This window comes from Typha angustifolia, chromosome 4 (assembly GCF_048772165.1).
Source record: "Typha angustifolia cultivar Huaian chromosome 4, ASM4877216v1, whole genome shotgun sequence".
Lineage (NCBI taxonomy): Eukaryota > Viridiplantae > Streptophyta > Magnoliopsida > Poales > Typhaceae > Typha > Typha angustifolia.
The window spans coordinates 9,654,283-9,678,530 of record NC_133242.1 but is presented as its reverse complement, the minus strand read 5'-3'; the positions used below and the strand labels follow the sequence as shown (position 1 = coordinate 9,678,530).

Sequence of the window (24,248 nt, the reverse complement as noted above, 5' to 3'; positions counted from 1 at the left end):
TAAAGTGCACACATAAAATAAATATCTTGAAAGGCTAATTTGGTCATATATCTAGAAAATCTTTAATCTTGTATTTAAGTTTTAAAATATAAGACATATAAAATATGAGAGATAGTACAACTATTTTAAGTCTACTCCTAATTTCTTTTACATATTTAAATTAGTTCGAAACTTAAATATAAGATTAGATATATTTGATAAATGCTGATTAGATCATTGAATTGTATAAAAATTTCTTTCTTACACTTAAGAAAGTTTTTTTCGAGAGAAGTTAAAATTTTAATATAAGTCGCTAATCTAATAACTAATTTATATTCAAAAGTTATTAACAGTGTCTCAGCTGTTTTGGAATATCCTTAAAGTGTACACATAAAATAAATATTTAGAAAGGCTAATTTGGTCAAAAACTCTAGGTATGCAGGCCTACATGTGCATATATATATATATATATGCATGGAATTAGGGTGTTAGTGATTCCCAACTCACCTCTTAAATGCTTCCTTTATAGATCTATATATATGCCCCCCAAAAGTTTTAGGTCATATTGCTAATTTGCTATTGCTTTGCACCAACCTCTCTCTTTGTCTCATTGTCTCTTTGTCTTGCCTTGTTCTCTCTCTCTCTCTCTCTCTCTCTCTCAAGCTTGTTCTTCTTCCTGTTCCAAAGTGATAAAAAGAAGCTTCAGAGATGAATAGCTTTTTTGGAGGGGAGCATTCTTGTCTCTCTTTTGGGCTCTTCTTGCAAGCTTCCAAGAGAGTAGCCTTTGTTGGCCTCACCTGCATCCTTGCATTGTGTAAGCATGAATCTAGCTAGTTTACATATAAATATATATATATATGTTCATGATCAAATTATATCATGTTGGTTTCTTAAGCTGAAATTTCTTTTTTCTTTTTAGGGTTTGCAGGTGGAAGCATTATAGGGTGCATATCAGGGGCTTTGAAAGGGTTGTCGACGGAGACCGGGCTCCTCCACGGCGCCGGAATAGGGGCTATTGCCGGTGCCCTAGTGTCCATGGAGGTGACTGAAGCTTTACTCCAAGGAGAGATACTATCCAAGGTTAAATGCACCACTATTGATATGTATTTAACTGGTCATAACTCTACCTGATATGATCTTAATGTTAATGGTGCAGTAGGATATATCCCAAGTAAAACAAAACCCTAGTTCCTCCTCCACTGCACACAGGACATTCTACACAGCTATAGCATTTATAAGACCACTTCAGAAAGGACCACAAGCATTTCCCATACATAAAATGTAGATAGATAGAGAGAGAGAAAGAGAGAGATAGATTAATGAAGAGTGAGAGAAAGGTATTAGAATATGAAATATTAAAAACTCTGATACCAGAATAATCCAGTACTATTATTCTATTATCCACCCTTGGAGTTTATTCTAAGTTTCTAACTATGAATTTTGATGCAGATGGACATCTTTGACAGCCTTCTGAATGGAAAGATTTATAGGGAGTGGGTGAGTCCTGCAATGCTCAAGGCATACCAATGGCAAGTAGGTAGCATTAAACCAACATAATATCTTCCTATATATATTGTTTCTCAAATATTATATATTGTTCCACTATAGTTATTATATTTGCAACTGAAGTGATTAAACTCTTTTAAAAAGATCAATTTGTCAGTTATATCTAATTAATTACTGTTAAAATTGAACTTAAATTATGAAAAGGTCTTGTAATTTCTCATAAAAGTTGTTTAAAATAGTTCAAAAGCTATTTCCTATATAACAAAATTATGATATTCTAAAGTTCTTTTAGCAGCAATTATGTCAATCTCAAATTTCCCTTGTAACAAACAGATAAGTGCAACTGAATCCAGTTACAATGAGAGTTCAGATATCTTCGATACCAATCGCAACTCCGGTTTGCCGCAGGAGATCGTCGACGGAGAGCTGCCGGAGTTTGAAACCAGCTGCAATGAGTGTGTGGATCCCCATGGGGAGATAATATCTTGTGCTGTTTGCCTGCAGGTATTATTCTCAAACTCACATTAAACCCAATTTGGGGGGAATTATTCTATGAACTATTTCAATGTCACTGTGAGAATAATTCAATGTCACTGTAAGAATAATGGACCACAATGAATAGCACAAGCACATGCACTTGAACTAAGTTAGTTCTGAACCATAGTGAGGAGAATAAGATGTTTTACCTGCTATTCATCATTGACAACTACTTCCTAGGTATAACCACTGATCAAGATTATAGGTATATAGATATAGTATACATAATAATATGAGTAATAAATGTAATAAATAGCCCGTAGGCGGATAATTTTATTAATTCCATTTTAAGTTTACAAATTTGATAGATATACAAAAAAACGACAGAAAACAAACATCAAGCTCAAAGGGTATGCAAGATTCATGCTTACCTAACTAGCTAGCTTTAGCTTCTTTTCGATCTCGAAATACACAACCAAAAAATATATAAGTAACCCGACGGCCGCTAAAATTCCACAGCCGTCACTCTCACCTGAGCGGAAGGAGGATGGCGATCGGAGATGGAGAAGGCTGAAATTCGACAAACTTATATATAGTCACACATACAAATATGTTAGAATATTAAAATTATATATCAAAATGTCATAGACTACATCTTTTTTGTTTCTTATTTTGCAGGATTTCAAGGAGGGAGAATATGCAAGAAGAATGCCAGTTTGTAGACATTTTTTCCACACCTTGTGCATTGATAGGTGGCTAATGGGACATGCTTCTTGCCCTATTTGTAGGCAAGATATATGAGAAATTACCATTCCAAAGAATCATCTCTATACACCATGTGGAATTGCAGGACCATGTACTACTTCTCTACCTATAGCTTACAGCAATGTCTATCTAGCAACAAAATTACCATGCAATTTAACCAACCATGTAAGTTGTAAAACTGATATGTGAAAAGAAAAAAATATGGTATATATTTCCTTACTACTTTACTTCTTTTTATCTGGAGGCTAGTGTTTCAGACATATTACCTTGAACAACAACATATACAATAAACTTCTATCAAATGCATGAGCCTACTACTACTACAATAAATAAATAAATAAAAAAGCAACACTAGAAATTTAGAAGGATCTTCCTACCTTCCACAAGCCATCACTTGCCAATATGATGAACTCAGCATCCTCATCAACATTTTTAATCGCAACACAGGATCTGAACTAATTAATGTGATCCTTCAGTTCAAATGAGGCAAACAAGTATAATGCAAGTAATAACATATGTATAAATTCTTGAGAGTAATCCTAGGGATAAAAATGATCCAATAAATGCACACTGAACCAACCTCATTGCTTGCCTTGATGGCTAGGAAGTTGAGAAGAAAGGAAAAAGATGAGAAGGAGAAAGAGGAGGAAGAAATAAACTAATAAGAAGAGGCAGAAGAAAAGTATCATAATATATTTCTTCATTAATCTTATAATATTTCATAACTTGAAAGAAAAAAAAAGTACCATATTTACAAGTAAAAACTAAAACATGCCAACTTTTTTGGTGCAAACTACTCAAAACTGTTAATTTCTTAGCAAGCAGTTACACAATTACAATATTTGTTACCTATATTAACTATAGATGTTAAATGATATTTATATTTTTGATCAAGTTTTTCAAGGTTCAGAAAAAAGTCAAAAAGAGAACCACACTTTTAAAGTCAGATAAGATGTATTTTAGTTTTTTTATTTTAGAATAATATAATATATTCTATTCTGTAAGTAATTGTAAGGTTCAAATCAATTCAGGGAATGCATTTAATAAATTTCTCTTAAACCTAACACAATGTTGTCTAATTGTCAGGATTTAAGCTATAACAGCAAGACGGTGCTTTAAAGATCCAAATTTCAGATGAAGTCCTTATTAGAGAATTTTATTAAGAAAAAGGAGAGAAAATACATTTTAGTAAAAAGAAGAATAAAATAAACTAAAATATTCTTATGAATTAGTCTTTTATCAAATATACCTTCACAGGGAGTCTATTTGCAAAAATATCAAACAGATAAGGTTTTCTGCAACAAGGCTAAATACAGGTGGTAATGTTTCTCTTTTAACTTAAAACAAATAGCTTTCACTAGACGTCAAGAAGTTGCTAGCTTGTAACATTGCAGTAGATTTCACTAATTTAACAATAAGTTGGAATACATTCCAAAGATCAAACTAGAAATTTACAACTGCATTTGTCGAGTTATTATGAACTGATGCTCCATTGTTTCCCCATTCACAGTCTGATGGTATCGCTTAGCCGGAGAACGACATGCTGCAAAATGCAAAGAGGAACCAAAGGTTATCTTATATGAAAAGGACATGAAAGATTATTTTGGCTTCGTCAGCGTACTGAGTTCTAAACAGATATATACCTTAATCTGTGTCCTGTTGTAGGTGTATGTAATATGTATGAGTTCATCATTGGTCTGTATGACAGCTGGATATGAGAACTCCATACCATGGGTGTCCTCCAATGTCAGCACTTCATTCCAGGAATCGCCGTCATCCAAAGAATACGCGACTTTAAGGTCTCCTCTTGAAAAAGTGTTGTATACCAGAAGAAGTTGCCCATCCTTCAGCTTGACGCCATCGATGCCTATCATTGTCAAATTATGTGGAAGGTCAGCAACCAAACATTACTCGATGTTGATTTTGAGAAGAAAAGGGGATTTTGACCTGAATTTGGATTTGGAAGCTCAGTGGGCTGGGCGAAGCTCCAGGTAACTCCCCCATCATTTGATTCTGCCATGCATACCCGTCCTATGGTTTCAAACGATCGCAACAACATGCGTATAGCCCCCTTGGCCGTCTGGTAAGGGACTGGTTGAATCACGCCCAGTGTCTCATCTTCAATATAAATAGGGCCATACTTCCTCCATGACCGGCCGCCGTCCTTTGTAACCTATACATGGCAAAAGGGAGTGCAAAATATATTTAAAAGTTCCATAAATTCCACTTAAAGTTTATCTGAATAGTTACCTCCAGCCATGCTCCCCATGAGTTCCAGCTTTCCACAGAAGATCCACAAAGTAGGCGGCCATCATCTAGCAAGATAGGCTGCATTTTGGAAGATGGCATTAGAGAAACATTTGGGAAGACAGAATTAGCTTCCATAACATGTGCGTATACCTTGTTCTTGATGGGGCCAAGGATACCAGGTGGAAGTTGCTCTCTCTCTGACCATGTTATGCCACCATCCATAGATCGTTTCATGAAACCACTCCACCTAAGCAGAGTTAGATTAGTAACTCAGAAGTGTATTGTATGGGATAATGGAAACTTCACGAATACAACATAACAGATTAAATTATCAGCTAGAGCTGGCAAAAGAAAAGATGCAAATTTCTGATCTAAGGAAGTTATGAGTTAAAGACACTAAGAGAAGACAGAACTCTCACTTTTGAACTTCCTGGCCGATCTTGTAGAAGAGAAGAAGCTCTTGCGATGGAAGCTGGAAAAGAACAGGGTTCCACATGGGGACATCAGGTTCTTCATCAGCCACTACTGGAGGATGCCAGCATCCATCCTACAAATTAAGATCCCCATGTTTATAAGTGACATTCTACTAGATTAAAATAAGAAAATGGAAGAAACAAGAAAAAAGTTGTGTTGGGTGAATCGAACCAACACTGTATCTCTGCAACCAAATCTTCACATCAGGAGCACCTTCATTGGTTCCCCCAAAGTAAGCCACCAAAAATTTGTCCTTCTCAAGCTAACAAAAGAATGCACAAATAGTTAGTAAGTGAAATATTAAACAGCCACAAATTAGAAATCCTTCTTCTGCACACATCTGAAGATATTTGATAGAGTATAAGATGGATCAGAGGTCAAAATAACCTCAACAATTGTGGAAGCATGGCAGCTCTGGAAAGGGGCACTTCCAAAGGGAAATGTGAACTCCTCCTTCACAATCTTCCACTCATTAGTCATGTTGGTGGTATTGTTGATAATGTCATCGGAGCCCTCCCCCATCCTTCGCCCCAGGTTGCTACTACTAAGGCCCTTTGCCTGAACCAAAGCTGACGCCATACTCCTGTCCAAACCTAAAAGGGTCAGACATAGCAGCAGATATCTTTGTCTTTTGTTACTTCATGTACAGAGAAGCATTGCTGGCTTGCATGGAGAAAGGGAGTACAAAAGTACCGTGACTTAAGGCAACTGATAATGAAGCTCACCTGTTAAAGAGAAGTGGGCGTCGATTGGAGGTCATGGAGAAGGGCATGGAGGATGTGATGACAGAGAGGTAAAGGCCCTTGCGGCCACCAGAGAACCTTTGCAGCAAATAAGAGGAATAAATAAAGAGAGAGAGCATTCCCATGCCTAACAGTGCCTTCCACACATGACATAACCTGCTGCTACTAGAGTTGGCAGTCATCACCCCACCTTTGTAGTCCACCATGCAATCAGTAGTTTCTTATTTCGATCATGCTACTAATACTAAGTAAATCCAATGGGTTTATCAAAATTGGATAACAGGAAAGCTAGTGGAGATATATAATCACACAAGAAAGCTGATTTTGAACAACTGGATGCAGCAAATTCTGTAACACTTTTAATGCTTCACTGCCCCTGCAAAGACAAGTGGACGAAAAGTGAAAAGACGGTCAGAAAGTCATTACAGAAGTTATGAGTTCAAAAAATTTAAAAATAAAAATGGGCATCACTACTTATGGCTGAAGTAAGAACTCCAGAAGTTATTTTAGAAACATAGTCAACAAAAATGCCCAATCCTAGACACCAAATGAATCCGATACCACTTCTTGTTACTGTCTTAACTAATTCAGAGATTAGATTTCAGAAACATAGTATTTGAAAAACTCAACTTGTAACCATGCATGTGGATTTGCAGCTCTTGCCATCCAAACTGGCAAGTGTTTTTAGCATTACAGAAGTGCTCATTATTGCCATATTCTGTAACAGCTTGTCTTGTAGTTTTTAGCAACTCAGAAGGAAAAGGATAAGACTGTTAAGTTTTCTATTCCATACTAGATTTTTGGCACTTACTACGAGCCACTACACATGTCATTCCCCAAGGGTCAAGACCCTATAACTGATGTTATGACAACAGCTGCATACACTTCTTTTTTTTTCTGACAAAAAAGGCCACAGCCCTGTTTCATGGAAGCATAATTAATTCAGTTAACCTCCATCAGATCATCACAAAGATCAAAATATTTCCAAACACTGACAGCACATAACCTTGCATAGTATATCAACCCCCTACCAACCAAACATAACCAACAAGCAGCAAACCAAAAAAGGGGTCAGACCTTATATGCATGCAAGGCCTTCATCTGATATCTACATCTGAAACACTCACATTAGAATCTACCAGTCTTATTAGGTAATTATTCAAAACAAGTTCCATAAAAAGAATAAAATGAGAAAAACTTTGGGGGTTCTACTTATAATTTGAAATCTATTTTTTTTTCTTAAGTGAGTTACTACAATGCATGAACTGCTTCACTAAGAAATGGCACCAATGTGGCATCAAATATTATCTGGTACAAGTACAACAGATGCACCAATTTGCAATCTTCTATATTGCTTGATTTCATAAGCAAATTTAAACGAAGGATATGAAAAGTACAGGCTTTCAGCTCTTGTCCTTCCAAGAGATGGTCTGCTCAACAGATTGCTTGTCATGCTGTGCCAATCCTTGTTTCATAATAGGTAGGCTTACCAATTATTATATTAATCATTTTCATGCATGAGCTCTATACAAATAAAGTTTTGCTAGTCCTTTTCTACCATAGTTGTGCTTCTTAAGAGCTTCTCTACAAACCAAACTCCATCATGTGTTGTTCCAGTACATTAACACATATGATGGTCACGAGAGAGGAAGCGAATATGTAACCAAAGGACTTGTCATAGTGCACACTTACATCTTTGGTTCAGTTCAAGGAAACAACCTCTCTAACATTGGAATGAGGCCGCGGACATGTTACTCTTCCTAGACCCTACATTATCTTGAGCCTCAAATAATCCTTGTTGTATTTTAACCATTTGACTATGAATATCAAAATACATTAAAGAAAGAAAACCCCATACATAGCACATTTGTTACAGGGCCCCTACATTGGAAGGCAGGTTATGGAGAAGGGATAAATATAAAGTAGGTATGATACATTAAGGATACATACTGTACTTATATATTTCCTTTGCAGATTAACAGATCTATTTTCTGTATGCTTGTGTTATAGTTGATTTTTGTCATAACAAATTGCTAGTTACTAAGCATCAAGAGCAAAGAGGAGTAAATTGATTTAAGCATAGAATCCTAACACGAGACTTCTTCAAATTAACAGATCATTTCTAATGTAGTATCTATTACAGATAGACCCTTACCAACTTAGTAGGAACCTTTAGTCTGGCTTTTCTTTATACTCCTAAAAGCATTCAAGAAGCATCCTACAAGTATCCTTCTTTCCTTCTTGCTTAACTGATCATTACGTTATCGATTTCACTACCACGACTACTAATTAGCTACAAACTAACCAATAAAGCCGCAAAAGTTTCACCTTCGTTTGATCACGAAATTGCTACTACTAAGTACCTGGAAAGGAGAGGTAGAACCCAGCCGAACGATCTCCAGCCGAATTCTAAACTACTGGGGCGATCTGAGAGGAGAGACAGATTGGAGATGGGAAGAGAAAGAAGGGTTTGTGAAGAGGGAGGAGAAGGACAGGGGGCGCGCCTGCCCGCAGTCAATGAGATACTTGGGAGCGGAACGAACGCATCCCACCTCCACGGATTGATATTCTTGTCCTTTTATTTCCTTTTTCCCCTCGGGAATTGATCGAAAAACACACCCACCGGATATTTTTAGCCTAAATCCAGCCCGGCCCAGTCCTTCTTCACGACCGGCCGGTTCGGGCTGGGAGATTTCTAGTCTATCGGCCGGGCCGGATGTCCGAGTTTTGGTTTAGGAAAAAACAAGAGAGGGAAATTTGTATATAACACTCTGTCTTTTAATGAAATTATAATTTATACCTTATATTTTTATTATTTATAGAATTGAGCTTTATGATTTAACGAATATGTATAGAATATACCTTGCCGTTAGATCAGTTAGTTAAACTTAAATATTTATTAAACTTGGGTTTTTATGAAGTTTAATAGGTATATCGTATCTAGGAACAAGATAGGAATAAACGCGAAGGGGGCGTTTTGGTTATTTGGGCGCGCTTCGTTAATATTGACAGAAAAACTAACATAAAATGGATGATGCTGAAATTTAAATCCTGATATACTTAACATATTCTAAGAGCAATTCCAATCTGGCTTAGTTGAGCTCCAACCGAGCTCGATTGCTAGCTCCAAATTCCAAATTTATGGTTAGCAACAGCGGGGCTCCAATCTTTTTAAGTTTTTTTTTAAATTTCAACTTTGCCCAATAAGTATTTTATTCAACAATTTTAATTTCATCTGTATCTTGTATTAAATAATTTAGTTAGTTAAACTAAGTATATAATTGCTTTTAGTATTCGATTTGTAACAAAAATAGTTTCGTTAGAAAGGTCTTATCGAGACCTTTAAAATTAGTCTAATATTATATTATTTTGAGTTAATTTTAATTTTAATTTTTTATTTTTTATAAAAATGAGTCTAATATTTTATTTTTAAAATCAATGTGTCCTAAAATATAATTACTTAAAATTACTTTCCAATGTAAATATTAAATATTAAAATACATTAGATATGAAATACATCAAACAAGAAATATATTAGACATGAAATACATCAAATAAAAGTTACATTAAAAAATTATATTTCTTCATTCCTGTGCCTCTACCATAAGTGTTCAGTCAGTGCATTTTGAATCTCACAATGAGTAAATATAATTAGTTAAACTGAGTATATAATTAGTTTTAGTAATTGATTTGTAACAAAAATAGTACCACTAGAAAGGTCTCATCGAGACCTTTAAAATGAGTCTAATATTATATTATTTTCAGTTAATTTTACTTTTAATTTTTTATTTTTTTTTATAAAAATGAGTCTAATATTTTATTATTTATAAAATAAATATTTTTATTATTTAAAATCGATGTGTCCTAAAATATAATTACTTAAAATTATTTTTTAATGTAAATACTAAATATTAAAATACATCAAATATGAAATACATCAGATATGAAATAAATCAAACATGAAATATATCAGACATGAAATAAATCAAATAAAAATTACATTAAAAAATATTTCTTCATTCCTGTGCCTCTACCATAAATGTTCAGTTAATACATTTTGAATCTCACAATGAGTAAATTTAGTTAGTTAAACTGAGTATATAATTAGTTTTAGTAATCGATTTGTAACAAAAATAGTACCATTAGAAAGGTTTCATCGAGACCTTTAAAATGAGTCTAATGTTATATTATTTTGAGTTAATTTTACTTTTATTTTTTTATTTTTTATAAAAATGAGTCTAATATTTTATTATTTATAAAATAAATATTTTTGTTATTTAAAATCGATGTGTCCTAAAATATAATTACTCAAAATTATTTTCCAATGTAAATACTAAATACTAAAATACATCATATATGAAATACATTAAATAAGAAAAATATCAGATATGAAATACATCAAATAAAAGTTACATTAAAAAAATTATATTCTTCATTCCTATGCCTCTACCATAAGTGTTCAGTCAGTGGTATTTTGAATCTCACAACGAGACCCTCTATCTTGGATCTTCCTATTTCAAGCAAGAAATTGTTGAAATCATTCATCATCATTGGCTTACAGCTTTTTAACTAGTGGATGTTCAGTAGAATTAACAATATCAAGTTCTAGTATTTCGTGTAATGTAATTTTGATATGTTTAACTAAAAAATTACTTCTAAATCTATTGAATATTAGTCTTATTTTAAAGATGCTCCATATTTAAAATAAGGTGAAGATAGGGTTGGTGATGCTCTCATTTGATCACTGTTTTGATTGGCTAATGCACCAAACATTGCATGTAACTTTATGATTTCCAGAGTGGAGACCATCAGTTATTTATTCTCCAACAAAGAAAAACTTTATATATATATTCAGATCCAAACAAACTATGTGGGTCAGGATTGGTTCACAAATTGACTCAAACCCTATCTTCACCTATTATTTAAGATCAGCACATTGGAAACAAAAACAATGTGGTGTACGATGCAATAATTGACGAAATCACTCACAAAAATAATAAGAGATTTTTACGAATCACACCCTATATTTTACCTATTTTAAAATTTATATTCTGTTTTTGAGAATTTTGTAACTCAACCCCTTATTTTCTCATATATTTCTTATTTAACACTCTGACGTTATTTTGACTAACTAACATCGACCAAGTTACTAACTACCTCTACTATTCTATCTCATTTTATATATCCCTCGTTCCCTCCACCAATTTTTCCACATACTTCCTCTCATCATCGTGTCGTCGTCGTCAGGGCTACTATCTTTTCTCATCTTCCTCCCTTCTCTTACTTTTACTTTTCTTAGGCAGAGATAATTTAGGTATTTATAAATTATTTTGTACATTAGAATAAAACATTTCTTTTCTAGTACCGTTTAAATTAACCCAAGGTGTTAAATGAGAATTATTAGAAAAAAGAAAGGATTGGGTTATAAAATCTTTAAAGATCGAGTGAATTATAAAATAGGTAAAATATAATGTGTAATTTGTCAAAATTCCTAATAATAATCATAAAATCCATCGAATTTTTTTTTAACAACTTCTTGTTCATTATTACCCGTTTGGTTTGGAATTTTTTACCAAACCAGTAATCTTTTAAATTTTATATACCGAAATAGAAGACACCTCAAACTTAATACCAAATATCTATCTAATTATATTATTAACATTTTATTCATATAAAAGTAAAACGTTGATCATATCAACGTTACTAAAAGTAAACTTATATTATTAAAAGTAAAAATTCAGCACTTTACTATAAAATATATATATATATATATATATATATATATATATATATATATATATATATATATATATAAAAATAATTAGTTTAACATTTTATTGTTAAAAATGCTAAACTATTTGGTGCTTTATTAAGATTTGCACTACTCAATTTTGCAAATCAAAATTTTGTAACCAATAGTTCATGTTAGACATATGATAAGAGGGAGTCCGCATTCAAATACAAGGATCACATTCGAATGCAAGGACTGTGTTGGAATGGGTCATGCGAACGCCTGCACGCATTCACAAAAATAGAGAATACAAATTGTATATTCGAACGGACTCAGGCCGCTCGAACGCCTACACATGTTCGCAACGACAGAGAACTGTAATCCTGCGTTCGAACGCGATTGGACGCATTCGAACGTACCACAGCGAAAATTGTTTGTTTGTTAGGATTTTTTAACTTAGTTGATGGGTCTCTAAGATGAGCCTCTATAAATAAGTAGAGGAAACCCTAATTAGAGTTTATTTGATAATTAAAAATGGTATTATGCCTTTATCTTTTTCTTTTCTTGCTCTAGCCATTCGTACTCTCTCCCACCTCCTTCCTTTCACCGCCTAAGTCTTTGGTCGACTTTCTCTAACTCCTAATCTCCCACTTCTACAATAACTTCTCCCTCTTCACATCAAGGACTTAATTTAGCATATATCTAGCCATTGAAGGAAGGGCTATCAAACTAGGGTTTATTTGACCTTCGACCGATATCTCAAGATCTAACCAACCAAACCCTGAAATCTTAGATTCATTAGAAAGCTCTTTTCAAAGACGACAATATATCCAAAATTTGGAAGATCCATCAGTTGGATTATCTACAGTTCCATTCGAAAGTCACGTTCATTGTGAAGATACGGAAAGGATCTATAAGTTGGAATCATGTGATTATTCCTCATAGCTAATTTCACTCAAAATCACCAAAAGAAAAAAAAAAACAACAACGAGCATAGCACTTACAAAATTTCATTTTCAAATTTTTTGATGAAACGCTGAATTGTTCAACAATTTTTAAAATGCTGAATAATTTAACGTCTTATAAAATAAACTTTTTAGCAATTTCATCTAAAAGTAAGATGTTGATTTTATTTGTATTTTTCATGGGACTACAGAAATACATATCCGTATTGATATTAAGTTTTAAAAAGAGGCTATTTTGACAAAAAAAACTCTTTGGTTTATGATAAAAGAAAATTCTTGGGTTCTTACTCTTAAAATTGTGTCTATTAGGATAATTTAATATTTAGTTATAAATTAAAATAATATTATAATAATTATTTTTGATGCGATTTATAGTTGAACCAGAAGTATAAATAAAAAGTGAAAAATAAACTCAAATACCTTTGTCTGACATATATTTTTAAATTGAAGTGTTTTTAACTTTTAAATATACTGACAAGACTGCCAATTTTGTGGATAGTTGTTGTTATTCTATCTAGTTGCCTACTTGAGGACAACTAGTTGCATGTTTTATTAGAATAAGGGGAATTGTGGAATAACCTTTAAACTCATTTAGCTATGTCCATTTTCTATACTTGCATAAGAAAGCATATACTCTTTGCTCATCTTTCTTTAGGAGCACGCCATGAATCATTTGGCTTGGGCTATGAATATTTTTTCATTCATATTCATCTCGATGTTGATTGTTTGGGTTTATTGAAATTAGCGTATTTATCTAGTTGAGTTTTGTTAGAAGTAATAAAAAGATTTTGCCAAGGCGCGTTTGAACGGGAATGCGAACGCTTGTACACGTTCGCAAAAATAGAGAACGCAAATTGTGTGTTTGGATGCACCGCGGTAAAAATTATTAGTTTGTTATGGTTTTTTAATTTAGTTGATGGGTCCCTAAGGTGAAATTCTCTAAATATATGGAGGAAATCCTAATTGAGGTTTATCTTTGATAATTAAAATTGGCTTTGGCCATTATCTCATTCTTAATTGTCTTTAGCTATTGACACCCTCTCCTTTCTTCCTTTTTCTACCGTTCAAATTTTTAGCCGGCTTCCTCCAGCTCCTAACCTCCCTCTTCTATAACAACTTCTCCCTCTTTACACCAAGGAGTTACCCTAACATCTATATAACCATTGGAGGGCTATCAAGCTAAGAATTTATTGACCTTCGACCACTGATTAGTTGATATTTGGAGATATAACCGTCCAAATCTTATGATATTGGATTCGTTGGAAAACTCTTTCAAGAGCGACAACATATCCAAAATTCTAAAAGATTCATTAGTTGGATTGTTTGCAGATTCCTTTAGAAGTTACGAGTCTAATCGAGTCCAGAACCATTGCGAATCGGATTAGGCTGATTTGTAATAATTGTTGATAGATATAGAGCATGAAAGCAACCATTTAAGAAATGTACCTTTTAGTGACAATTTAAGCTATACTAGTGGTATAACTACTTTATGTGATACAAAAAAGTCATAAATTTAGAATATATTATAGCAAATGGCTAAAATTAATGGATGAACGAGGACGGAGGAGAGATGGAGATGATAATTAATTGAATTGATATTTTTTTTAAAGGATGAGATAATAATTAAATTTTGTTGGTAAATATATCAGTTTGATCCCAGTTTTAGCTTTATCGCTCAATCAAACATAGAATAAGAAAACGATCTAACTCATGTTGTGCTGGGGTTGCACGCGATTTCAATTTAATCAACTAACATGGGCCCACATGGTCATTCTATCGGTCATCGTCAAGCTTGTACTCAGGCTCAAGGTCACGCTCATGGGCCCTAAACTAGTTCGTACAACATGGTCAAACCGATTTGCAAAAATTTGGCTTGTTTTAGGATTCATACACTTCATCCTCTTCTATGCACATAACTAAACCCCAACCTTAGGGCTGAATTTGAGATTTAGCATAGGGGCGCTGCCACATGTTGCATAGAGGTAGCGATGGCTGGGTTTAGTCATGGGTCATTGACAGTTAACCTACAATTGGTCCTCTCAACGGTGGAACGCCGACATACGGTGATGGAGGGAGATTATTCTCCACAAGCTGGGCAAGCCAAGCCACCACGACACCCCTGTGGCAGTCCCCACATGCCCTAGCAGCTGTGAGTACCCTCATCTCCACTACAAGGGAGTTGCGACGGTGGGACAAATCGGTGGGCAGTGCATCGGCGAGATAACTCTTTAGTGAAGGCTGTAGTGTAGTAAGGCGTCACGCTTGGCCTTTCGATGCTCGCTGTAGCTGCGGAGTCCATTGCGGGCTTACAGTCAACCAGTGGAAGCTGACCGTGGTCGCCAGTGATCACTGGCGCGCTGACCTCGAGGCTGAGAAGCTTGAATTTGTTGTAGTGGAGAGAACCACCGTGGGAATTCTCACAGAAGTGATCAGGCATCGTTGTTAGGGCTAAGGTGGCTTGGACTGCTGTTGGTGAAAAACTAGGTTCATACTCTAATTTCCACTACAATAGGGGAAGATGACGTTGGTCCCTATGCTACTGGATGCCCTGGCATTAGGTTAAATCTCCTCCCCACCTCCCTTCAATTTTGGCATTAGGTTAAATCTCCTCCCCACATCCCTTTCGAATTGAAGGTAATTAACTAACGAACGGCGGATGCAATATGGTTGGCGACGTTAGTAGCGGGGGGGGGGGGGGGGGGGGTAGTTGTGCTGGGCCAGGAGAATTGTCGTCACGGCTTAAACCACTTTTGTACTTTTTCTATGCTTCGCCTTCTCCATCAGGGGACATAAAAAAGTGTAATAAATTTAAGAGACAATATATTGGTTATTTAAAACAAGGGTCGAAACCTCAGCCCAATTGGCTTCTTTTCTATCTTCTCAAGAAATTCGAATCATATCTAGCCGCGTGAATCCAAAGCGCTAAATTAAATTTGTTTTAAAAAAAATATATCTTCCCTGAAAATCTTTTCTCCGAGAATCATTTTCCTAGATATTGAGATGTTTCTTCTTGCAAATAACTCCTGCCTTTTGTGCTTATTCCAAGAAACCACCTTTCTGTTGCAACTTTTACAGAGACGGAAGATGCTTAATGAAATATGTCTAAAATGTCGGTAGTCATTTGCAAAAAGCCCACAATTAATCCTCGAAGACATGCTTCGGATTAGTTGTCGTCACGTTTAGTTGTCCACACTTTGGTCGTCGCCTCCTATCTTCCATATCCTTTGTTCCATTCCCTCCCTCGAGAGTCTTCAATCGTTATCGAACATCTTAAATCCTATATTTTTTTTTCCTAATTCGTTCCCAATCTTCGCTAATCTTTCCCAGTTTTGACGCAAGAATCATAATCTATCGTTCTGCCGGGAATATCCGAAGAATCTGGTGCGGATTGGTGGAGAAGATTCGCCTTTCAGCTTGAGGAGGTCTTATTTCCTTTTGGGTGTTGTTGGATTTCGTTGTTGTAATTTTGATTTTGAATTTTACTTGAATTGCTTTCAGGATTGTGATTTAGATTGGGGATTAGTAGTTTTGGTTGGATTTGAGAGAAAGATCAAGTTTTTATCCTGTTCTTGGTGAGAGATGGGTCAGTGCTGTAGTGCAGTAAAGGGTTCGGAGCAAGGAGGTAATGGCTACTCCTACCAGAGGCCAGTGGTGCCCCAACAACCCCAACAGCAGACCAAGCCCACCCCACCTCCTCAATCGTATTACCAGTCTCAGCCGCCACCGCCTGAGGACCGTCGGACTCCTCCTCCTCCTGCAATGGCTTCCGCTCCAACCCCAATCCCTGCCGCACCCAAGACTGCGCCTTCCCCTGATACGATCCTTGGCAAGCCTTTCTCAGATGTTAGATCCTCCTACACCCTTGGCAAAGAACTTGGCCGCGGCCAATTCGGCATCACCTACCTCTGTGTGGAGATTTCCACAGGAAAGCAATATGCTTGCAAATCTATCTCCAAGCGCAAGCTCATCAACAAGAATGATCGCGAAGACATCAAGCGCGAGATCCAGATCATGCAGCATCTGACGGGGCAAGCAAACATCGTGGAATTCAAAGGGGCGTACGAGGACAAGCAATCGGTGCACCTTGTCATGGAGCTCTGCGCTGGAGGGGAGCTGTTTGATAGGATCATCGAAAAGGGGCACTACTCGGAGCGCGCTGCAGCATCCATCTGTCGGGCAATCGTTAAAGTGGTGAACATTTGCCATTTCATGGGTGTGATGCATCGGGATCTCAAACCGGAGAACTTCTTGCTTGCAACTAAGGATGAGGGAGCAATGCTTAAGGCTACTGACTTTGGGCTATCAGTGTTCATCGATGAAGGTAATGAATTCTCATTGATTCATGCACAGAGCATGTGATATCTTGCTTCTTGATAAATTCCATTGATAAGATCATTTAGGTGATTGCAAAAAATATTTCTTTCTACTAATAGTTGAGCCTTCAAATTCACTGCTTCCTGCTAGATCTGAAACATTATTGCGGCTTAACACTCTTATTATCTACCTTGCTATGCTATATGGCCATTTATTAGTAGTACTCGTGCATTGATGTGACAAAAAAATTTGAAGTCACTCTTTTCTGTTTACTAGAGAATAAACCTAGGATTTTTTGTTTCTTGAAGTTCTTATAACACTTGATTAGAGATTATTTCTAATTTGTAAACAAATCTTTCAAACAATCTAGGGCCTTAAAAGTAACTCATTTTTCCTAAAAAGAAACTTGTAATAGGCAACTCTATTGAACATTCAAATGTCATTTAAATCAAGGTTCCTAATTTCGACCAATCCTGAATCCCATCCCAAAAAGCAGTTTGTTGGCTGGTCTTGGTGGGGTATTAGTTGGATCGGCTGATACCCAATCTAGATCGGGTGAGTTTCGATCAAAATGAACTAAAATCAGAGAAGAGGAAAGGAGAAAGGGAGAGAGATAGAGGAGAGTGTGAGAGAGGGGGCTGAGAGAGAAAAGGAGGGTAGGGAGCTAGATGGAGACAGAGAGAAGAAAGAAAAAAAATTGCATACTTGAGGTTGCTGGAGATTGATGGAGCTGGATGTGTGTCGGAGGTTGGATGTTCATGGAGGTTCTTCATGTTAGAGAAGCATTAGCTTGGAAGAAAGGGGGAGTAGGAGAGGTGTGAGGGAGTGAGGCATTGTGAGAGAGGTACAGTGCGAGGGAAAGAGAATAGGTTGGGGAGGGGGTTTGCAGAGGGAGCGGATTTTAAGGGAGAGTGAGCATTGTTTTTTCTTTTAGGTGAGAGTGAGAGATTAGAGATGAGGAGGAGATAGGAAAGAGAAAAAAGGTTTTTTATTTGTGTGAGAGGGGAGAGAGAGAATGAGTGGTAAAATGGGAGAGAGATTTTGAGAAAATAATATATTTTTTAATTTTTAGATTTCAAATTTGAGTAATTTATAATTTATATTTTAGTATTATTTCTTTTTACATTTTAGGATCTTTCTATATTTTAAAAATTATTCTAAAATAGAGGCCAATACGGATGATTGATACCCATTAATATGGCCAATATGTATTATTTTTTAGCACGGCCGATTCCATACTGAACTTTGATTTAAATCATTATGTTTTCTTCTTTTTTGATCGAACCACAGATATAAACACTTGCACTACCCTTTGCAATCTTGTTTTCCCTTGCATCAAATCTTGAAATGCTAACACAAACTAAATACAAAAGTTCCGTATGGGACTTTCTTAGTTTCTTACACATCTTCTTTATAGGACTTAAATTGACATGATCACAATGTTATCATATATGAAGAAAGAAGGGTATTGACCTACCTTTCCTCTTCCTTTTGGCTTTGGCTTTGTATCCGTCTGGGACTCTGCGCATATGTTCAGAGCAGTAGCATTACCTAGTGTCATTGTGGTTCAATAGTCACCTTGTCTGCTTATCTTTTTTTTTTTATCCCTTGAGGAAGGACCAAATTACTTTATCTCTTCTGTCATGCTGCCTTCATCAACTTATAGTTTATCCATTGTCAGATATATGGACAATGGATATGTGCAAGTATTTCTTTTTTTTCCTCTCCTGCTTTTCTACTAAGGTTGTGATATTTTTGTTTCCAATCAATCTAAAGAGCATTATTCTACAAAATAAACAATATATCTGGTACGAATAGGAAAAACTACACATCTTCATTTACATTATAAAATCAAGAAATGCTTTATGCAGATGTTCTACTTCCTTTAGAAGTAAAAGTCTTTGGTGTATTAAAGAAATTTAGACTTCCTAGGATGACATATAAGCAACAAAAACAACCTTGCTGATATTTTAACTCAGTGCGTGATGATACATCCATTTATCAACAACAATAATGTAACCTGACTTGTTTGTACAATTATGCTTCCTAAAATAGAGTTTATCCTGACTTTTCCTCTCTTTTGCTCTGTTTCTCCGTAGATATTCAGAGAAGTACTATTTCCATTGTTTTTGTAACGTAATGTCGTATTGTAACGTAATGTCGTACCTTATTCAGTTATTTGTCGTGTATTACCTTATTGTTGTTGGTGTCCAATAGTCACTTTGTCTTGTAACCTTTTTTTTCCTTGAGAAAAGACCAAGTTTACTTTATCTCTTCAGTCATGCTGTCTTAATAACTTATCAGGATATGTATTGTCAGATATATGGATAATGGATATGTATTGCAAGTATTTTCTTTTTTTTTTCTCCTGCTTTTTGCACTTCTAATCTGAAGGTCATTGCAATATTTTGGCTTCCAATCAATCTGAAGTGCTCCATGCTACATGGTAAACAATATATCTCATACAAATAGGAATAACCACATATCTTCATTTACATTTTAAGGCTTAGGATCAAGATATGCTTTATGCTGACCTATTTCCTTTAGAAGGAGAAGGTATTGGTGTGCTAAAAATTTTTAGACTTCATAGGATGATGTATAAGCAATGAAAACAATCTGGCTGATGTTTTAACTGCGTTGCATGATGGGGCATCCATTTATCAACACAATATAACAAGTCCTGTCCTGATGCTTGCCATTCAGGTAAATGAGTGTGTTTATTATGCATAGAAGCCTTATAGTTTAAACCGAAAGTGCAACTCTGTGTCAACCAGAGTTGCACTTCAGATTGATAAATGCATGATGGGACATCAATATAACAAGTCCTGTCCTGATGCTTGCCATTCAGGCAAATGAGTGTGTTTATTATGCATAGGAGCCTTATAGTTTAAATTATGTTAAAATGTTGATAAAGTGCAACTCTGTGTCAAAAAGTTTCCACTACAAATGCCAGGAGTAGAAGCTACTATTGGTGACTGCACATAACAATTTATTTTTGAAAAAGTGAAACAGCTAGTCTTGATTACTTTGTATGATTAACAATCCTACTGGATAATCAAAGTCAGAGTTTTCCACTACAAATGCCCCTAACCTGAATCTTGAGTGGAGTTGTGGTTGATAATGCTATTTACATCAATTTGAACTGCAAAATCCAATTCTAGTCAAGTTCTTTCATAGCATATCAAATTGAAACTTTTCATGTTGGCATAATATGATTTCTGCTTTTGTCAGATTTCAAGGCCTTAAATCATATTTGGTTGCATTAAGGTTTTAAGAGACTGTAAGTGATAGATGGGCAAACAAGGGATCATGTAGCGCTTAAATGCTAGCGGGTATTAGGCTACTAGCAATTAAAAAAAAAAAGTTAGAGAAGAAGTTAAAACATAATGCACTAATTCATTAATATGTATAGTAATTTTGATTTATAAGAGTCAATTGACGTACTTAATATAATACTAGATGCTACTGCTGTCACCTAGGCGGGACCTAAGAGGAGCCTACTTATATTCTATTTAAGGCGGGAGCCTAGATGTTAAGGTGGAAGTTCTTTAAAACAATGAGTTGCATTAACTTCTCTTTGAGAGTTGAGACTCAATCTTGACAATTTCAAGTTGATGTTCTTGCCTTTCTTCATTAAACAATAGCTTTGAGAATTTCACAGGATGTTTGAACATGTTCATTTTTTCCTGCATAATTTTGATTATAAGGGTTAGTATCTCTCATTCTCTTGACCATGATTAGAATCATTCCTAATATTCAAATAGAACCTAACATATATCTAAGCCATATGTAGGTTGATTCACGTTATGTCAGCTCAATGACTTGAAAGTCAGTTTAATTTGATAACACCATGATAACACACAAATCTATAACAATGTACAAGAAGAACCTTTAGCAAGTCAAGGATGTATAGTTTAGCTCGTAGAAAATTTGGACAATCATAAACTTGCAACATTTTGTGCACGTAGAAAGTGTCCCTATTCACAAGATATCGTTGCTCTCTCATCAATAGAGATCTACATGATCGAGAACCTTATGATGAATAAGGAGGAGAACTAAATGGTTGAACGCATTTAGGCTTTAGCATCATGGATGTGCAAGTATGTTACTGTCCAGTTAGGTTACATCAGTGTCATGTTGGACTGTTATCCTTCCAGTCATAATACAACTTAGAATGAAGGTTGGAGCAAAGTTGTGTGGGACTGGTTTGTTGACAATTTATATTTTGTATACAATTGATGAGGCTTAAAAATTTTCATCTGCTTCTTTAGTTTGTTTCTTAGTCGAATTTACTTTATTTATCTCTTGTTATTCTTCTGAACTCTGGTATAGATATGTGCTCACCAATCTGTTAATAATACTCCAGGAAAAGTATACAGGGATATAGTTGGGAGCGCTTATTATGTTGCTCCTGAAGTTCTGCGGAGAAATTATGGGAAAGAAATAGATGTTTGGAGTGCAGGCATTATTTTGTATATTCTTCTCAGTGGTGTACCTCCATTCTGGGCTGGTATGGACAAATGTCAATTCTATTCCTATACCAAAAACTTGCTTGCTCCTGTAGGCCTTGTATGGTTTCCCCATAAAATAGATGCTGATAGTGGATTAAAGGTTGTCTTATCTGTGCATAACTGAGACTGAGATATTTATCCTTTAAACTTGATTAGCTGGTAGGATAAAGGTAGTTTTAATGACAACAGTACATAATGCAGAAAAAAAGTGAGTTTTCTATCAAGTCACCCTTGATAATGGATAAAGAAGATGAGGTTGATGTTGGACATGTGTCTTATCAGTCCTACTTTTCCAATCTCCTCATACGTTATAATGGCTAAGATGTCAGATTTGAAAACCCCAGTAGCCCCAGTTTAAGTTGGATTTATCAGAGTTTTATTATTCGATCCGTTTGGCTAGTGTCAGAGGGTTTAGGATGAACACCCCTATCGGGAACAAAACAGGGCCACAGTTATTCCTTGACAATATCATTCTAGTGAGTCACCCTATATCTTTTTGCTGAATAAGCCTGTGTTTTGCAGAAACGGAGAAAGGAATATTTGATGCTATCCTGCAAGGAGACATTGACTTTGAAAGTGCACCATGGAATTCTATATCATATAGTGCTAAAGATCTCGTCAGAAGGATGCTAACACAGGATCCAAAGAAAAGAATCACATCCGCCGAAGTTCTTGGTCTGTGTCTTGTCAAATCTTCTGTTGTTCCACTAAATTGTCCTGCTAATTATTGGTTTCACATCAAATTTGGAATGATTCACTTATTACGTTGCTTAAACAGAACACCCATGGCTTAGAGAAGGTGGAGAAGCATCTGATAAACCTATAGACAGTGCAGTTCTTTCCAGGATGAAACAATTCAGAGCTATGAACAAACTCAAGAAGATGGCTCTGAAGGTTTGATTCTATAGCTGCTCCAGATCTGGTTGATTATATTTCAGTTCTGAGATTGTAAACTGTTTCCAGGTTATTGCTGAAAATCTTAGCGAGGAAGAAATCAAAGGATTAAAACAAATGTTTACTAATATGGACACCGACCAAAGTGGAACCATCACATATGAAGAGCTGAAAACAGGGCTCACCAGACTTGGATCAAAGCTCTCAGAAGCTGAAGTAAAGCAGCTGATGGAAGCTGTAAGATGACGGATATAAGAAAATATTTGAATCTTTCTTCAATTTTTTGTTCTCGACCTGATTGTGAACTCTTCTGTTCTCTCCAGGCTGATGTGGATGGAAACGGATCTATTGACTACATCGAGTTCATCACAGCCACAATGCACCGGCACAAACTAGAGAGAGATGATCACTTATTCAAAGCTTTCCAGTACTTTGATAAAGATAATAGCGGGTGCGTATTGTCAATTTATATACTGGCTTTGACTAACCAATACAATCATCGACTGGTTGATCATCACTGTTCAAATCTACTCTGGATGTTATCTGATACTACTAGCCATACCCTTTTACAGCTACATCACTAGAGATGAACTGGAATCTGCCTTGATGGAGCATGGAATGGGTGATGCCGCCACAATAAAAGAGATAATATCAGAAGTTGATTCAGATAATGTAAGTTGTTTCTATGTTCTCACGTGAGCAGTAAAGTTCATGCCCTCATTTGTAATCTTAATGACTATAGGATGGAAGGATTAATTACGACGAATTTTGTGCAATGATGAGGGGCGGAGTTCAACAGCCGGTTAAGCTTATGTAACCTAGGAAAAGATTTTTGATCATCATTGGAGCATTTGTTCGCTCTGATTAAGGGAACGAGGCGGGGATGAGGCATCAAAAGGAACAAGTTTGTATCTCGTACTATTTTCCTGGGTGAGTGTAGTTGTGTATATCTGGCTTAATTTGTATGATTTTGCTTGTGCAAGAATATCTCAGGAGGATAAAAGATATTTTCTTCTTCGCTGCTGTTTAAATTTTCGTCGATTGATGGAAAGAAGATATTGTAAGATCGTTTTGGTTGCAAAGTTGACATCAAAATAAAAGCAGGAAAGCAGCCATTAATCATTCTCTAAATTCAAAATACCGTCAAAAGTGGAAGGATTATTATCAGGATAAAGTTGGGGAGCAAAGAGTTGTGTTTTTAGAGAAGTTTAATATTTAATAGTATTTCAATCAAACCGATGCATCAAACTCGGAAAATTTGGCAGGGCAACAAGATTCGTTTATCTGTAACACCTTTCTGTGTTACAAGAGAGCCCGGGTGTGATAAAAGAGAAAGGAAGGTGATAACTTGAAATTGATCAGAAGTAGGATCAAATGCCTTCTAACTAGAATCCCAGAATAATTCCAAACCAGTTAGGTACTGATGACCCAGTTTCACTGTTTTGATCCTCTGCTTTGTTTAACATTATCAACTGAGTATGGACTGATAAATTATTCTGGATTCCAAAAATTATAGACATGATTTACATTCTTATATGACAACTTCCCACAAACACCTTCAGCATGACAGAACAGACTAGGGCTTGAAAAGTTTTTTGTAGGCATCCAAGATCAATTTAAAAAGCCATTATTTATGCCA

At 35.6% G+C, this 24,248-nt stretch overlaps 3 protein-coding genes across 5 annotated transcripts; 2 read left to right on the top strand and 1 right to left on the bottom strand.

Moving 5' to 3' along the window:
• Window positions 1–563: 563 nt before the first annotated feature.
• On the top strand, window positions 564–3,861 carry LOC140759478 (NEP1-interacting protein 1-like). 3 transcript variants are annotated; one of them, XM_073096056.1, is made up of 5 exons: window positions 564–793; window positions 908–1,059; window positions 1,429–1,512; window positions 1,819–1,989; window positions 2,641–3,861. In XM_073096056.1, the coding sequence occupies exons 1-5, from the start codon at window positions 688–690 to the stop codon at window positions 2,761–2,763; spliced, it is 636 nt and encodes a 211-aa protein (XP_072952157.1). In that variant the 5' UTR covers window positions 564–687; the 3' UTR covers window positions 2,764–3,861. The 3 variants fall into 3 exon arrangements, with proteins under 3 accessions (XP_072952157.1, XP_072952158.1, XP_072952156.1); XM_073096057.1 differs by having other exon boundaries at window positions 899–1,059; window positions 1,429–1,476; XM_073096055.1 differs by having other exon boundaries at window positions 899–1,059.
• A 242-nt stretch (window positions 3,862–4,103) lies between these two features.
• On the bottom strand, window positions 4,104–8,762 carry LOC140759477 (uncharacterized). Its single transcript, XM_073096054.1, has 10 exons — window positions 8,558–8,762; window positions 6,177–6,570; window positions 5,839–6,034; window positions 5,627–5,713; window positions 5,397–5,524; window positions 5,128–5,224; window positions 4,978–5,055; window positions 4,675–4,900; window positions 4,371–4,594; window positions 4,104–4,270 (listed from the first exon to the last, which is right to left on the bottom strand). Exons 2-10 carry the CDS (start codon window positions 6,398–6,400, stop codon window positions 4,232–4,234), a joined length of 1,299 nt encoding a protein of 432 aa, XP_072952155.1. The 5' UTR covers window positions 6,401–6,570; window positions 8,558–8,762; the 3' UTR covers window positions 4,104–4,231.
• Window positions 8,763–16,065: 7,303 nt separating this feature from the next.
• On the top strand, window positions 16,066–23,632 carry LOC140758789 (calcium-dependent protein kinase 2-like). Its single transcript, XM_073095089.1, has 9 exons — window positions 16,066–16,312; window positions 16,389–17,211; window positions 21,571–21,714; window positions 22,238–22,390; window positions 22,494–22,609; window positions 22,679–22,846; window positions 22,933–23,060; window positions 23,182–23,281; window positions 23,352–23,632. Exons 2-9 carry the CDS (start codon window positions 16,470–16,472, stop codon window positions 23,424–23,426), a joined length of 1,626 nt encoding a protein of 541 aa, XP_072951190.1. The 5' UTR covers window positions 16,066–16,312; window positions 16,389–16,469; the 3' UTR covers window positions 23,427–23,632.
• The last annotated feature ends 616 nt before the right edge of the window (window positions 23,633–24,248 follow it).